Below are 15,108 nucleotides of genomic sequence, written 5' to 3'. Positions count from 1 at the left end.
TTAGCTGTAAGAATAGTGTTACTTTTCTGGCAGTTCCCAAATGAATTTTTCTCTCTATTTAACTTTTCTTAAGCAATTTATCACCACTTATTATAATTTTACCCTCTGTATTTTGCATTTCTTCCATAAAAATCAGGTAATTTCCTAAATTTAATTCACTGATCATAAAGATGTTCATAAAAGCTCAGATTAAAGTTAATTGTCATAATATCAGAAACACAGAAAAATACAGAAAATGTGACTTTTTTAACAAAATATATCATTAACTGAACATAAACCCAGTGTGTCCATCCACTGTCATTGATCCAACTCCATGGGTTTTACTGGTGAATGAAAGTCGTAGAAGACAGCAGTGTTTCCACGGTAACTACGGAGCCTCTGAACGTCCAAATGAAATTTTCTCTCTATTTAACTTTTCTTAAGCAATTTATCACCACTTATTATAATTTTACCCTCTGTATTTCGCATTTCTTCCATAAAAATCACTTAATTTCCCAAATTTAATTCACTGATCATGTAAATATTCATAAAAGCTCAGATTAAAGTTAATCGTCATAATATCAGAAACACAGAAAAATACAGAAAATGTGACTTTTTTTTAACAAAATATACCATTAACTGAACATAAACCCAGTGTTTCCATCCACTGTCATTGATCCAACTCCATGGGTTTTACTGGTGAATGAATGTCATAGAAGATGACGGTGTTTCCACGGTAACTACGGAACCTCAGAACGTCCAAATGGGTCATATCTGATGACTATGAAAAGACGACAAACTGTATTTTACACCAATTATTTACATGTATTGATAGGATTAATGGATCTAAAGTTATTAAACGTTTTATATTAGTAGTTGCCAGTGCTTGTTTGGGTCTTTATGAGTTAATAAACCAAGATTTATAAATAAAAGTGTTCAGTGTTGCAGAAGAGGCTGTCTAGGGTAGAGTGATGAGGAGATAAAATGAAAACCTGCTAAGAGAGAGAGTAAGGCTCATGGAGGATTAAGATCCGATCTTTTTTTTGAAGCAGTTGGGAAGAGGCAGCACGTCAGAAGCATTTGGAATCTCTGCAAACTTAAGATGTTTCTGAGGGATTTTCTTACTTACTACTGTCTGTCCTTGTGCTTTACTACTTCACTGTCTTTTTACCTCCACCAAGGAGGTTATGTTGTTGTCAGCGTTGGTTTGTCTGTTTGTCTGTCTGTGTGCAAGATAACTCAAAAAGTTATGGATGGATTTGGATGAAAATTTCAGGACATGTTGATACTGGCACATGGAACAAATGAGTAAATTTTGGTGGTGATCGGGGGAGGGGGGACTGATCTGCCTTGGCGGAGGTCTGCGCTCTCCAAGTGCTTTTCTAGTTACCTCTGTTATAAGGAGGTTACGTTTTTGTCGGCGTTGGTTTGTCTGTCTGTCTGTCTGTGTGCAAGATAACTCAAAAAATTATGGACGGATTTGGATGAAAATTTCAGGAAATGTTGATACTGGCACATGGAACAAATGATTCAATTTTGGTAGTGATGTGGTGTGGTGGGGGGGGGCCACGGGGGCCCACTGATCTGCCTCGGCGGAAGTCTGCGCTCTCCGAGTGCTTCTAGTTTTTTTTTGTTTTTTTTTTGTCATCTTGCCTCTTTTGAGTCTGTAATAATCTGCACAGTGACATTTACTGACTGACCCAAACTAACACTTCCCTACCACACGTTGTCCCTACCTAAAAACAGTACCCTGACCTCTGTTTGCCCCCACCCCTCTCCTCCGGCCCTGCCCACCAGTCTGGATGGTCAACCTCTGTGTCTGCCCATATTATTACCAGACAAAACTCCAGCATCCCTCCCTGGGGCTGCACTTCCTCTGCTACCACGCCACTGCCAAAGATCACACAGCCTGAGATGCTGTTTAATAACACACACTGGAATTAAAAGCCCTCCAGCTTCTTTTTTTTTTTTTTTTTTTTTTTTTCTGTAAACTGTCCTCTGTGGCTCAATTTAGCCTCTAGTCTCGCAGCATCCTGTGGTTTCAGTTTTGGATGCCACTTGATTTCCTGTGCCTTCTCTTTGGGTCCATTTGCAAGCCCCCCCCCCCCCCCCCCCCCTCTCATTCGGGCTCTTATCTGCCAAGTGACAGATGATCAATGATCGTGCTGGCCCACTCGTTTCGTGAGAGTCCTGCCAAGTGGGGTGAGATATACACATGCTCACACAAACACACACCCATGTAAGCAAGGATGCAGATAGATAGGTACACACGTCGCTAAATGAAATATGTTTGCGCTCATTGTCTTCACAGGATTAGAAAATAGAAGACTAGCAAGACCCCATACTGTAGCTGTCAGATGCATCACAGTATGTAAATAAAAGACACTATTTCATCTACATTCTGCTTCTAGCCTTTTCTTCTTTTCATTAAAATACCACCCGGTGGCGCAGTGTGGCACTGTTACAACCGCAATATTTTTCATGCACTACCAGAGGCTGTTTGGGTTTCCAGTGCTGCAGAAAGATTTCGTTTGCAACAGGTGCCACAGAGCGAGGGAAGGTCAGGACACACAGTCATCTCACTGTCTGGTACACTGAGCAAAGCACAGATGGCCTCTCTCCATCGTATTACCAGCAAGCTGCACAATCGAGCTATGAGTTACAGAACACTGAGCTCAGAAGTGGCAGAGTCCAAATTTAGCAAAGCTCTCCTATTTTCAGAAAGGCTGCGAATAAAAATACACCTGCGATAAGGTTACCCACCAAGAACTGTGAGTGTGAGCAGAAGGTTCTTGAACATCTTGGAGCAGATTTTGGCACATTTGGACTGAGGCCTGGCCTCGATGGGCTCCAGGTGACTCTCATGCATCCTCACCTCCACTTGTTTAGGCATACTGTTGGCACTGGAACAAAAAGAGAGAGAGACAAAAAAGGGGAATTACTACAGTGCATGTTTAAAGCAAAAAAGGCATAAAAACATTATTGGTCACATTCTGATAAGAGCAGCTTCTGTGAGAAATGATGAGGTGTTATGTAAAACCAACAGCAACGCACACACTGCAAAAAATCCAAATCTTACCAAGTTTATTTTTCTCATTTCTAGTCAAAATGTCTCATCACACTTAAAATAAGATATAATCACCTAAAGAGTAACTTTTCAGTGAGATATAAGAACTTATTTTTAGACAATAGATCTTGAAAATTTTATTTCAAGAAATCTTACCAAGATAATTTTCACTTGTTCCATTGGCAGATTTTTTGCTTGAATTAAGCAAAAAAATTTTGAATTAAGCTCAAAAATCTTGAATTAAGCACAAAAATCTTGAATTAAGTAAAAGAAAATCTTGAATTAAGCACAAATCTTGAATTAAGCACAAAAATGTTGAATTAAGGCACAAAAATCTTGCATTAAATAAAAAAAAATTCTTGAATTAAGCAAAAAAAATCTGCCAATGGAACAAGCGAAAATTATCTTGGTAAAATTTCTTGAAATAAGATTTTCAAAATACATGCACACTCTGGAAAAAATCTCAATCTTACCAAGTGTATTTTTTTCATTTCTAGTCAAAATATCTCATCACACTTAAAATAAGACATAATCACCTAAAGAGTAACTTTTCAATGAGATATAAGAACTTATTTTCAGAAAATAAATCTTGAAAATCTTATTTCAAGAAATCACTTGTTCCATTGGCAGATTTTTTTTTTTTGCTTGATTCAAGATTTTTTTTGCTTCATTCAAGATTTATTTTGCTTCACTCAAGCAAAAGAAAATCTGCCAATGGATAAAGTGAAAATAATCTTGGTAAGATTTCTTGAAATAAAATTTTCAAGATCTATTGTCTAAAAATAAGTTCTTATATCTTGCTGAAAAGTTACTCTTTAGGTGATTATGTCTTATTTTAAGTGTGATGAGACATTTTGAGTAGAAATGAGAAAAATACACTTGGTAAGATTTGGATTTTTGCAGTGCAGCAAGAAAAATGAGAATCAGGAGTGTTTGAATACACCTTCTAAGTGTCTAAAAAGTAGAAAAACTGAAAACCACAAGTGCACATAAAAATTGTTGACTATTTGTGTGGGTAGCCGAGCTGTCATTCCAACACTGTTCATGGTTACTGAAGCTTACAACAGATGGGAGTTGACTACAAGCTGCTGCATGTAAAATTGCTGTCCTGTGGGAATAGCCTTCAAACGTGGAGCCTTTTTCACGACAGTTTGTTAAGACCTGATTGTGTGGATCCCTTTACCACAGAAATATGTAAGGACACTGATGTGAAAAACTAGCTGTTTCCTTTCCTCTTTCTTCAAATTATAAATACTGCTGTCGTAACATACGGGGGGAAGAAATTTGTTAGTAAAAACCTTGAATAGATGAAGCATTTAAACCGAATGTCACTGAAATTAGGGAGATGGTGTGATTTAAGGCACTGTATCATGCTATATCCATCTATAATTTAATACATTAATTAAAAATAGAAAGTGAATAGAGGGTAAGTGTACAGTCTGACTATATTCTGAGGAATTACATAAGAGGTGCTGCGTAAATAAAACATTATATATGCCTGTTTTAACACGGACAGTCACTTATGCATTCAATCTATGCCTCTCCTTCCTCTTATAATTGTGTGATATTCAATTTAGAACGACACAAGACCTCAGAATGAAGATGTCGCGATCCCAGAGCCGTATTAATTAAATGTAAAGCGGCTTTCCATTTACTACCAGCGCAAATCAGTTTCCTGCTGTCACGTTGAGGTGTGGATGAGTTTATTAGTGAGAACAAAGCCAGCTGTGTCTGTCACATGCACGTTAGGCAGGTGTTCGATAACAACGTCTACAATCTTGGACTCTGACTGAGAAAATAGGAAAAGAAAGGAGACACTACAGTATTGTATTCATCAGCAAGTTGCAGGATCAGATCAAATTTATCTTGGGTTTGATTAAAAAAAAACAAAAAAAACAGGAAATATCCATGTGCTCCGTTTCATTTACTATAGACCAGGGTTGTCAAACTCATTTTAGCTCAGGGGTCACATTAAGCCCAAACTGATCTCCAGTGGGCCGGACCAGTAAAACAATAGCATAATAATAACTTGTAAATAATGACAAATTTTTCTCTTTGTTTAAGTGCAATCAAAATTAAATGATGAAAATATGTACATTTCCAAACTATCCAAACAAAAATGATGTGAATAACCTGAAAAAACTGAGATTTCTTGAGAAAAATAAGTGCAATTTTAACTATATTACACCTCAACTTACCATTTATACATGCATATATATTATGGATTAGATCTACAAAAGGCACAAAATATTTAATAACAAGAAGTACAATACGTTAAAATTTTATAGTAATAGTATACTAATATTATATATGTTAAAATTTTACTTATAAAATTTCAGGTTTTTCATATTTTATTGTTAAAGGATAGTTTGTAAATGTTAATATTTTCATAATTTAATGTAAGTTTTTACACATAAACAAAGCGAAAATATGGAGTTGTCATTATTTATAGGTGTAATGTAATATGTTTTTCGCAATAAACTAAGAAAATTTGGAGTCATTATTTATAAGTTATTATGCTATTATTATTTTAGTTGAGATCACATTGTCCTGTATGCAGAACCTGAACTAAAACAAGTTTGACATCCTTGATTGTTAATATCTGGAGTGTAATTTTTGCAAATTCATCCCGCGGGCCAGACTGGAACCTTTGGCGGGCCAGTTTTGGCCCCCGGGCCACATGTTTTACACCCCTGCAATAGACACAAAAAGGATAATAGTGATAATAATAACTTTGTTTATATAGCACCTTTAAAACTGAGCTTACATAGTGCTTCAACAGACAAAGTAAAAGGGCACAACTGTAGAATAAAAACAGAAAATAACACAACATAATGCAATGCAATGCACGATGCATTACAAAGAAAACAAAGTACTAATAATGTGGTTCTGCCCTTTCACCTCACCCCTGGAGTTCATGTCCTAAAAGTGCACAAATGGAAGCCTCCGCAAGTTTATTTCATGTTTTTTTGTCTCCGTACCCTCCCCCCATCGTCCTAATGAAGTCACAATACTTCATAGATATTAATCATGTTGCTGTCAAGTCATTTTTCAAAGTTTGATCAAAGACGAGGCAGGGAGCTCAATTCAATGGACCACATTCAGAGAACTTCCTCACAACCAAAGGCTTTTTATGGAGTTATTGTTGTTGTGTAAGCAGTCACTAATAATTCCACATGAACACACACACACATATACACACACACACACACACACACAGAGACTCACACATCTCCCCCAGCTTTTGTGTACTGTTGTGTTTCAAGCTTGACTATAGGAAGACCACCTGGTCAGCTTCCAGGCACACAGATGGACTAGTCCTATCTCCTCTTATTAATTTCAAAGTGATGTGTGAAATACAGAAAATGCATGCAAATCACAGCCTCACAGTCAACATTATACACTGTACATAACAAATTTAGATAAAAGCTAGAGAAATCAGAATGACTCCAGAAATAAAGTGCTTTTTTTTTTTTTTTTTTTTTTTTCCGTTTTTGCGTTGCCATGAATTCCCATTCCCTATGAGCGATGATGGTGTTAATTGATTCTTTTTCCTTTTTCTCTCCCTTTTATTATTTTTAGCAGTGGAGGTGATGAAGCAGACGGTGGACGTCATGGAGGTCGGATATTATTCTGTCATGATCCTCTCATTAGAGCCTCTCTCAGCAAGTCAGAGACAGATGAGAGAGTGGGCTTGTGCGACCCAGTGATAGATGAAAATGGAAATGGAACTGTATAGCCTAGAGGAATACGCTACAGAAGGAAACCTTCAATTCACAACTAAAAATACTTTTTGATGTTCCCGCGTATGTTGTGCGATGTGTGTAATTCTCTGCTCTGCACGTGTTTTATTTTTAATTACATGCTATGAATCTGGAAGTAATTCTCTTTGCTCTAACGAACCATTCTGAAATATTAAGCTGGAAAGTTTTTTTGTGGTCATTTACTGAAATTAATTCAGAATGCTGTTGTTAGAAGCTGCACAGAGGGAATCTCTTGAACTCCACAGTGATGTTAACATACTCTATACACATATAAGATGCAATTTTCACTGACTGATCTGATTTGGAGTAAAAAGTCCAATAAAAATTCTTGCTCCTACTAACTTTCCTGACATACACACATAGATGCACATGCATAGTTTTCTCTCCGTAGAGCCTAATGGGATCACCTTATAATCTTGGCCGAGGGCTTAGTCTGATTAATTGCATTACAGGACCATGAAGCCATGAAGAATTAATGAAGGTCTTAATAAAACAACACATGATGTCAACTCAGGCGACATACACTAATTTTCTCCATAACTTTAATTCTACAGGAAATAATTCAGTCATCCTATCAGAATGTATAGTGTGGTGAAATAAAAAAAAAGTCATAAAATTAAGTCATATTTTCTGTTAATGCACTTAAGAGTATTTTACTTTTATTAAAATTAAAATGACAGGTCTTGTTTACACTGAGACCTGAGTAAATGTCTTGTATGTTTATATAATTAGTCAATGAATGATGAGAAAATTAAAAGGTGTAAATGTAGATTATGCGTGAAACTCTATTTAAGATTCCTAGTACTTACTTCATTTCTGGTGGAGTTGAGGTAAGTGCTATATACATGGACCAGGACCAAAATCTCCAGCCTTTGGTATTTGAGAATTAATCAGAGGAGATCGTTAATAAGATCACAATTGCTCCATCCAAAAATCTTGCCAGATGTCAGTGGATAAGGTCCCAGATCCAGCCTGTGGCTGTAAACACCAGAGAGCTAGCAGCTCTCAGCTGTCCACCAGCTCTTCCACAGCATCCAGAGAGAAGCAAGTCAACACAACCCAGAGGACAGACCCAGTCACAGCCACAGCAACCTGAAATGCCCCATCCTGATGTCTGCAAACCCCCTCCCTGAGCCCCCACCCCCTAACCACCACCACCCACAAGAAGCTACACACTCACAAATCACACAGACACACACCCTACAAACCTAGAAATAAATAAATAAACCAAAAAAGTGGAGGGAGGAGTCAGTATCTGAGCTTAAGAGTCAAATCCCTTAGGGTCTCTCCATTCCCTGGACACTGTAATCCCCCTAGAGAGCATACCACTAGACTAACCCAGGCTAAATAGTATGGCCAGAGTAAGGCCAGGCTGCTGGAGATGAGTATGATGATGCCTGCTAATGGCACAAAACGGACAGTAGTGCTTTTTAAGTAGCCCTTCTGCTGAGATGGGAATAAAGGACAAAGAGATGATGGATGGAAGATATAATGTCAATAATGTGACGGTTTTAGGGCTTGAGTTTATTTTGATGGACAGCAGATAAGCGCTTAACGTTTACGGCTCTCTACTTACGCTACAATATATTATGTCACTGTTGAGCCACAGTGGTCCAGGAGCTTGAGAATGAAAATCTGACCATATCAGCAGGTGTATTAAGTTCAACTTGTGTCATATGAGGTAAAGCCTTTGGTCGATTAACGTAAAAATAAATGCACATTTCTGCTTGCCAAAAACATTACTCATGTCCAGGTCACATGTACACAGCATATAGATTTATATAGCATTCAGTAAACTCCAAAGCACTGAACTCCAAGGCACAAATAACCAATGTGATTCATGTGAGGATGGTGTCACGCTGATTTTGCTCTAGTCTCCCAGCAGCATGGGACTTCACATCGTATTGAGCAGTATCACATTATTCTAATTAGGGAAATGTGTTGGAAAGCTATTTCCTCTTCAAACAAATGACCAACTGCACAACAAAAGCCAGAGGAATGCCATCTCTGCCCGCAAAGGTTGTGTCATGAGAAATCACTCATCCTAAATCCCTTGACATGTCATACTCATTCAAAGGGTTTTCTAAGGGGAAAGGGAGCATTTTCGGGATGAGAGCGAAGCGGGTAGGACAGAGAAGAAGGGGTTACAGGGGGAATAAGAGGGACACTAGGAGAGAAGGGGGTACTGGGGTCACACCAGCACCTTTCAGCCAAAAGAGGGGCCTGTGAGGGGAAGGCAGAGGCAGCCATCCCTCCTCTTGGCTGGTTCCATGTGAAGCTCTCTGCTTCCTCTCTCTTCCTTCTGAGGGGCTTTGTTTCACACGCAAACAGTGGCAGTGGCCCCAACTCGCCCGGCCAAGCGCTGCATCCAAACTGGCATGGGTGAGAAAAGAAAGGGAGGGGGTTTCTAATGGGGGGTATAAGGGTATAGCGAGGGGGGGGAGGGCAGTGGGCATGTCCAGAATGCCAGTCCTTTCAGGCCACTGATGTCATGCCTGTGCCCACCGTGGGAGAGCAGCGGAGGGACCAAGGCGCCCCTTTCTCTTTCCCCCCTCCACAGACTCTTTTTCCAGGATGAATGAATCTTTCAGAAGCGGCAGCCCATTGTGTCCCATAATCGACGGCGATTATCCCAATTTTATGCTGCCTTCTCAGTGCGAGGAGGTTCCCTGAGTGGTGGTATTGAGGGCTGCCGCGATGCAGCAAGGACCACGAGGGGTTGTCCTAGCAACACTCTGCGGCTTAGAGAGAAGGGGATGAAGGGGAAAGAGGAAGCTAACAGTTACACATACCCAACTAACAAACACATACACACACACACACACACACACACACTACCATTTAAGGATGGTGTACAGCTTGTGGATTAGTTAATGTCTTTATCATGAATGAAAAATTCCTGCAACCAAGGATTTAAAAAAAAAAAAAAAAAAGTAAAGTTTTTCATTGTCTGTTATGCAACTTGTAAAAAAGGCAAACATGTCATAGCTGTGATTACATAACAATTAGTAAGTTTGTATTTTAAATGGTATATGTAGCGTATATGTACTCGTCAGGCTGTTGGGGTCCATACGATGGCACTGAGGGAGATGTAAATGAGAAAACAAGTTTCCCACTGGTCTCTTGAGGGGCCCAATGCCCGTTCTCATGACTGGAGCATCACAATATACTGTGAGGTAAAGACAACTGGAACTGGGCCAGGCTCCGGATATATCTAGCCCCTCTGGGCCTCACATCCACTTGCCATGCAGTGGGAAGAAATGGGCTCACACATACTGGCTGCCTAGGAGCTGTGAAAAAGCTCACCCAAATGAAGCTCTCAGCAAACACTTCAGGTTGTGCTGTGCATAGGAAGCGGGAGATAAATTCCACCATCTGAAGAAAGGGAAGCTTTGTCACTCTACGCCTCTCAATTATGTATCCCAGGATGGTTGTCGGGATGAATACGTTCAGTGATAGATAATGATTAGAGAGATGTGTGGACTATCATGCAAATCTGGTTTATTCTATCAGCGGTGTAACCTACTGTTCTTCCGCTGCTCAACAAAACACAGAAGACCCTTTAACAGTGTCGCTTTCTTAAAACACTGCCTCCTGTAAGTATAAAGTTCAAAGTGCAAAACACACTATCAGTGGGAACTACAATCTAAAGTCAAAAAAAGATCAAAATAACAAGCTATAGTATCTCTTGAGCTTTGTATAACAACCTTATTTACACCATCTTAAAAAATATGCATAAGTTATATTCATTTGATATTAATGTGGGCTATTGCCAGTTACTGTGAGGCATATATTTAATAGCCATGTGTTTATGTGCATTTAATAATTAGCATTTTATATTTATAATGATGCACACTGGGATATTATCTGTTAAAAATACAGTTCTATTAGTATTAATTCATGATGTTTCAGTGCATAAAAAAGCAACATAATGATTTATATTTATTTAAAGTGTTAATGAACGTTTGTTTTCATTCGATTTCCACATTTGACTATAAAAGTTATGAGTGAATCTAACAGAGAGGACAGCTTTCATCTACAAAGGTGATTTTTTTTAACAGTTAGAAATGATAAAGTAAAGAGTGTTGGAGTGTTTGGACACTTTTCACATTAATTATAGAAGAATTTGCTGCAAGTCTTGGACCAGTCAGTCATCAGTGACATATATGGGATACATCATATCTACAGATTGAAAAAACAAAACAAAAAAAGACTGAATTTGAACCGACAATAAATAACTGGATAGACATAACCATGGGAATTTATAGGATGGAAAGAAAAACTTTTACTGTAAATTTGAAGATGGATTCTTTTGTGCAACACTGAGAGGGATGGGTGAGATAGACTCGATTTTTGCTGAGATGACTGCATGAATATGGACTCAAAATCCTCAAGCTGAAGGAAATATGTTTTGTCTTTATTGTGTTTTTATTTTTATTTATACATTGATTCTTTGCTCTGAAATCCTGTATGCTAAGCTAAGACATTCATTTGGTTTTTAACACCCACTTTCTGTATCCAGTTTGTGTGTCTGTCAAATTTTTCAAAATTTGTAAAAACTTAACTTCTTTCAATAAAAAGAGAATTAAAAAAAAAAAAAAAAAAAGACAGAATTTGGATTCTGTAGATATTGCACTGAATCTACTGCTGTTTCCAGCTGCCAAGAAGTCTAAGAAGAACCAGGACAGAATCTACCTAAACCCTTCAGAACCTTTCAGTTGTAGGCTGGCAAATGTGACGTAGTGTTTAAGGAGCTGAAGTGGAAGCTTAGTCAAACTCCCAGTCTAAATGTGGATGCCAGCCAACAAAATCTAGATGGCGTGTTGCACCGACATCAAAGCGAAAGGCTACGACCAGATGTTGAAGTCATAATTCTTGACTCAGAAGTGGGCAGTGGTGTACAAGCTCATTGACATTTGTACTGAACCAAGTCAACAGTCAACAACCCATTAACTTATTCACCGTTGTCTGCCAAGGTGGATAAAACAGGTCACTGCTGGATCTGAGATGTCAAAACACTGATACGGACGTTCTTTTCTACTGCCCACATCAACACAAGAACGAGAATGGAAGCAAATGTTCTCAACAGGCAGGATAACCATGTGACTATACACAGCAATCAGCAACCGAGTGGAGCAACTGTTCACATACATGCCATCCAACAGGTCTACACTAATCTATACAGCTTTATTGTCGAGGAAATATTGGGGTTTTTTTGCGCTATTAACTGCCCAATAGGAAGATCTTCTCTGCTTGAGACACAATGGGAGTGATTATATACAGCAGGGGTCTTAAACATGCGGCTCGCGGGCCAAATGCGGCCCGCCAAAGGTTCCAATCCAGCCTATGGGATGAATTTGCAAACTGCAAAAATTCCAGTCAAGGCTGTGGAACTCATTTTAGTTCAGGTTCCACATACAGACTAATATGATCTACAGTAAAATAATAGCATGAAAACCTACAAAAAATAAGTAATGAGTCCATATTTTCTTCTCGGTTTGATGTGAAAAAATTACATTATGCCTATAAATATTGACATTTTCAAATTTTTGTCTTTGTTTTAGTGCAAAAAATAACATTAAATTATGAAAACATTTACATTTACAAAGTATCCTGTAACAATAAAATGTGAATAACCTCAACAAATATGAACAACCTGACATGTCTAAAGAAAATTAAGCACAATTTTAACAATTTTCTGCCAGTTACTCAGTGTTTTAGTGTCTTTGTAGATCTGATCCATAATGCAGATGTAGAAATGACAAGTTGAGGCATCATATTGTTAAATTTGCACTTATTTTTCTTAAGAAATTAAATTTTTTTCAGGTTATTCACATCTTTTTTGTTTGGATAGTTTATAAAAGTAAGGATTTTCATAATTTAATGGGGGGTTTTTTGCACCAAAACAAAGACAAAAATTTGGAATTGTCATTATTTTCTTATTTTATTTTTATCATTTATCATTATTTTTCATTATTTTATTGTCATTTATAGGTTACTACGCTATTATTTTACTGGTCCGTTCCACTGGAGATCAAATCAGGCTGAATGTAGCCCCTGAAAGAAGATAAGTTTGACATCCCTGATATACAGAGTTCTGAACCCAATCATGAGTCCACTTGGCAAACGTCCCTGATCCCAGCTGGTCTTACCAGAAATTACAGCATGATGGTGATAAAACCGCTGCATGATGAGTCAGGTCATCTGGGCTTTGATAAACATATGGCCTGATTAAAGACAGAACACAACACACACAAGCCCTCCTGATGAGAGACACAAAAAAAAAAAAAAAGACTGTAGGTTGCAAAAGTGTCAGAGGACAAGTATTAGTTCTGCTATGGTTTGTGGAACAGGATGCACAAAAACCAGGAAAAGTACTTTGGGAGTCACATGTTCTATGAGTTACTGACTGAGATATGAGTCTTGATGCAAAATTTGGGATTACACTGCAAAAATCTAAATCTGACCAAGTGTATTTTTCTCATTTCTAGTCAAAATCTCTCATCACACTGAAAATAAGACATAATCACCTAAAGAGTAACTTTTCAGTGAGATATAAGAACTTATATTTTGACAATAGATCTTGAAAATCTTATTTCAAGAAATCTTACAGAGATAATTTTCACTTGTTCCATTAGCAGATTTTTTGCTTGAATTAAGCAAAAAAAATCTTGAATTAAGCAAAAAAAATCTGATTAATGGAACAAGTGATAATTATGTTGGTAAGATTTCTTGAAATAAGATTTTCAGGATCTATTGTCTAAAAATGTGTCCTTATATCTCACTGAAAAGTTAATCTTTAGGTGATTTTGTCTTATTTTAAGTGTGATATTTTGACGAGAAATGAGAAAAATACACTTGGAAAGATTTAGATTTTTTTCCAGTGTAAGACTGAAACACAAGCCTGGCAAGCCTGGCAGAGGCTTCTAACTTTTATACAGTGGAGAGTCAAATGCCAAATTTGCCGTACATAAATGAACAAGAAGACGAGAATTTACTCAGTCAAGTTTTATTTATATAGTGCCAAATCATAAAAGTTATCTTGTGACACTTTACATATAGAGCCAGACTCTCAAGCCAGTTTACAGAACAAAACAGAATCCACCAGGAGCAAACACTTCCTTTGAACAGGCAGAAAGCTCGAGTAGACCCAGACTCCTGGAAGACGGACATCTGCCTTGACCAGTTGGGGTTAAAGAGAGAGGGTAAAGGAGGAGAGGAGGAGAAAAAGAGAGAGAGAGAGAGAGATTGGGGAGACCAAACACTGGATATAGATTCACAAGCCTCAAGAAAACTCTGAAGTTTAAACTGGAAATAGACAAACCCAATGAATCCAAAGGCTCTATTCAGACTGAAATATATAGTATATATACCAGTGTTTTTCAACCTTGGGGTCGGGACCCCACGTGGGGTCACCCAGAATTCAAATGGGGTTGCCTGAAATTTCTAGTAATTGATACAAAATTAAAACTTACTAATAAAAATTTACATTGTTTAGCCTAAATGTTGCCTAAAATTAATGTTTATTTGCTACATATTATAACAAACTATTACACAATCAAAAACAAATTAATTTTAGCAAATAAAATGTCTCCGTTTTGAATGTCTTGGGTCGCCTGAAATTTGTGATGTTAAAATGGGGTCACGAGCCTAAAAAGGTTGGGAACCACTGACATATATATATAGATAGTAAAGAAATAAAGATGGAGGTTCTTAATACTGTTCCATCAATATTCTGTCTTATATGTTAATGTGTGCTTGTTGTTCCTCATCTAGTTGGTATGTGTTGTCCATTACCATCTGCTATTGTTCTTACCATTGCTGGTATGTGCTGCCCTTTACCATTAGTGGTATTGTAGTTTTTTGTTTGTTTGTTTGTTTTTATCATTGCTGGTATGTGCTGCCCTTTACCATTAGTGGTATTGTAGTTTTTTGTTTGTTTGTTTGTTTTTATCATTGCTGGTATGTGCTGCCCTTTACCATTAGTGGTATTGTAGTTTTTTGTTTGTTTGTTTGTTTGTTTTTATCATTGCTGGTATGTGCTGCCCTTTACCATTAGTGCTGTTGTAGGTTTTTTTTTTTTTTTTCTTACTATTGTTGGTATGTAATTATTGCTGTTCTTTACCACTTGTGGTATTGTAGTTTGTTGTTTTTACCATTGTTGGTATGTAATTATTATCATGTAAATTGACGGTTAACTGTTACCCGTGGTAACACCACCAGGAATGTACTTTGCTTCTATTTTTTACACACATTTTGGTTCTATAATGTAAATACTGTCAAATGAGTTCATTCTAA

General features: G+C 37.6%; 1 protein-coding gene across 4 annotated transcripts in view; it reads right to left on the bottom strand.

Annotated features, from left to right (window-relative positions):
* slc1a2b (solute carrier family 1 member 2b) overlaps positions 1 to 15,108 on the bottom strand; it is an 80,780-nt gene that overhangs the window by 23,052 nt on the left and 42,620 nt on the right. For 3 of the 4 annotated variants that reach the window (XM_030135870.1, XM_030135867.1, XM_030135871.1), the window contains exon 2: positions 2,743 to 2,882. In XM_030135870.1, coding sequence (XP_029991730.1) covers positions 2,743 to 2,872 — 130 coding nt within the window. In that variant the 5' untranslated portion in view covers positions 2,873 to 2,882. Of the gene's footprint in view, positions 1 to 2,742; positions 2,883 to 7,619; positions 7,900 to 15,108 lie in introns of those variants that run through there. The other variant, XM_030135868.1, reaches the window with a different exon arrangement.

The sequence above is a fragment of the Sphaeramia orbicularis genome, chromosome 6, assembly GCF_902148855.1.
Source record: "Sphaeramia orbicularis chromosome 6, fSphaOr1.1, whole genome shotgun sequence".
In the NCBI taxonomy this organism is placed as follows: domain Eukaryota; kingdom Metazoa; phylum Chordata; class Actinopteri; order Kurtiformes; family Apogonidae; genus Sphaeramia; species Sphaeramia orbicularis.
The sequence above is the reverse complement of the archived record's forward strand: the minus strand, read 5'-3'. Positions and strand labels throughout refer to the sequence as shown.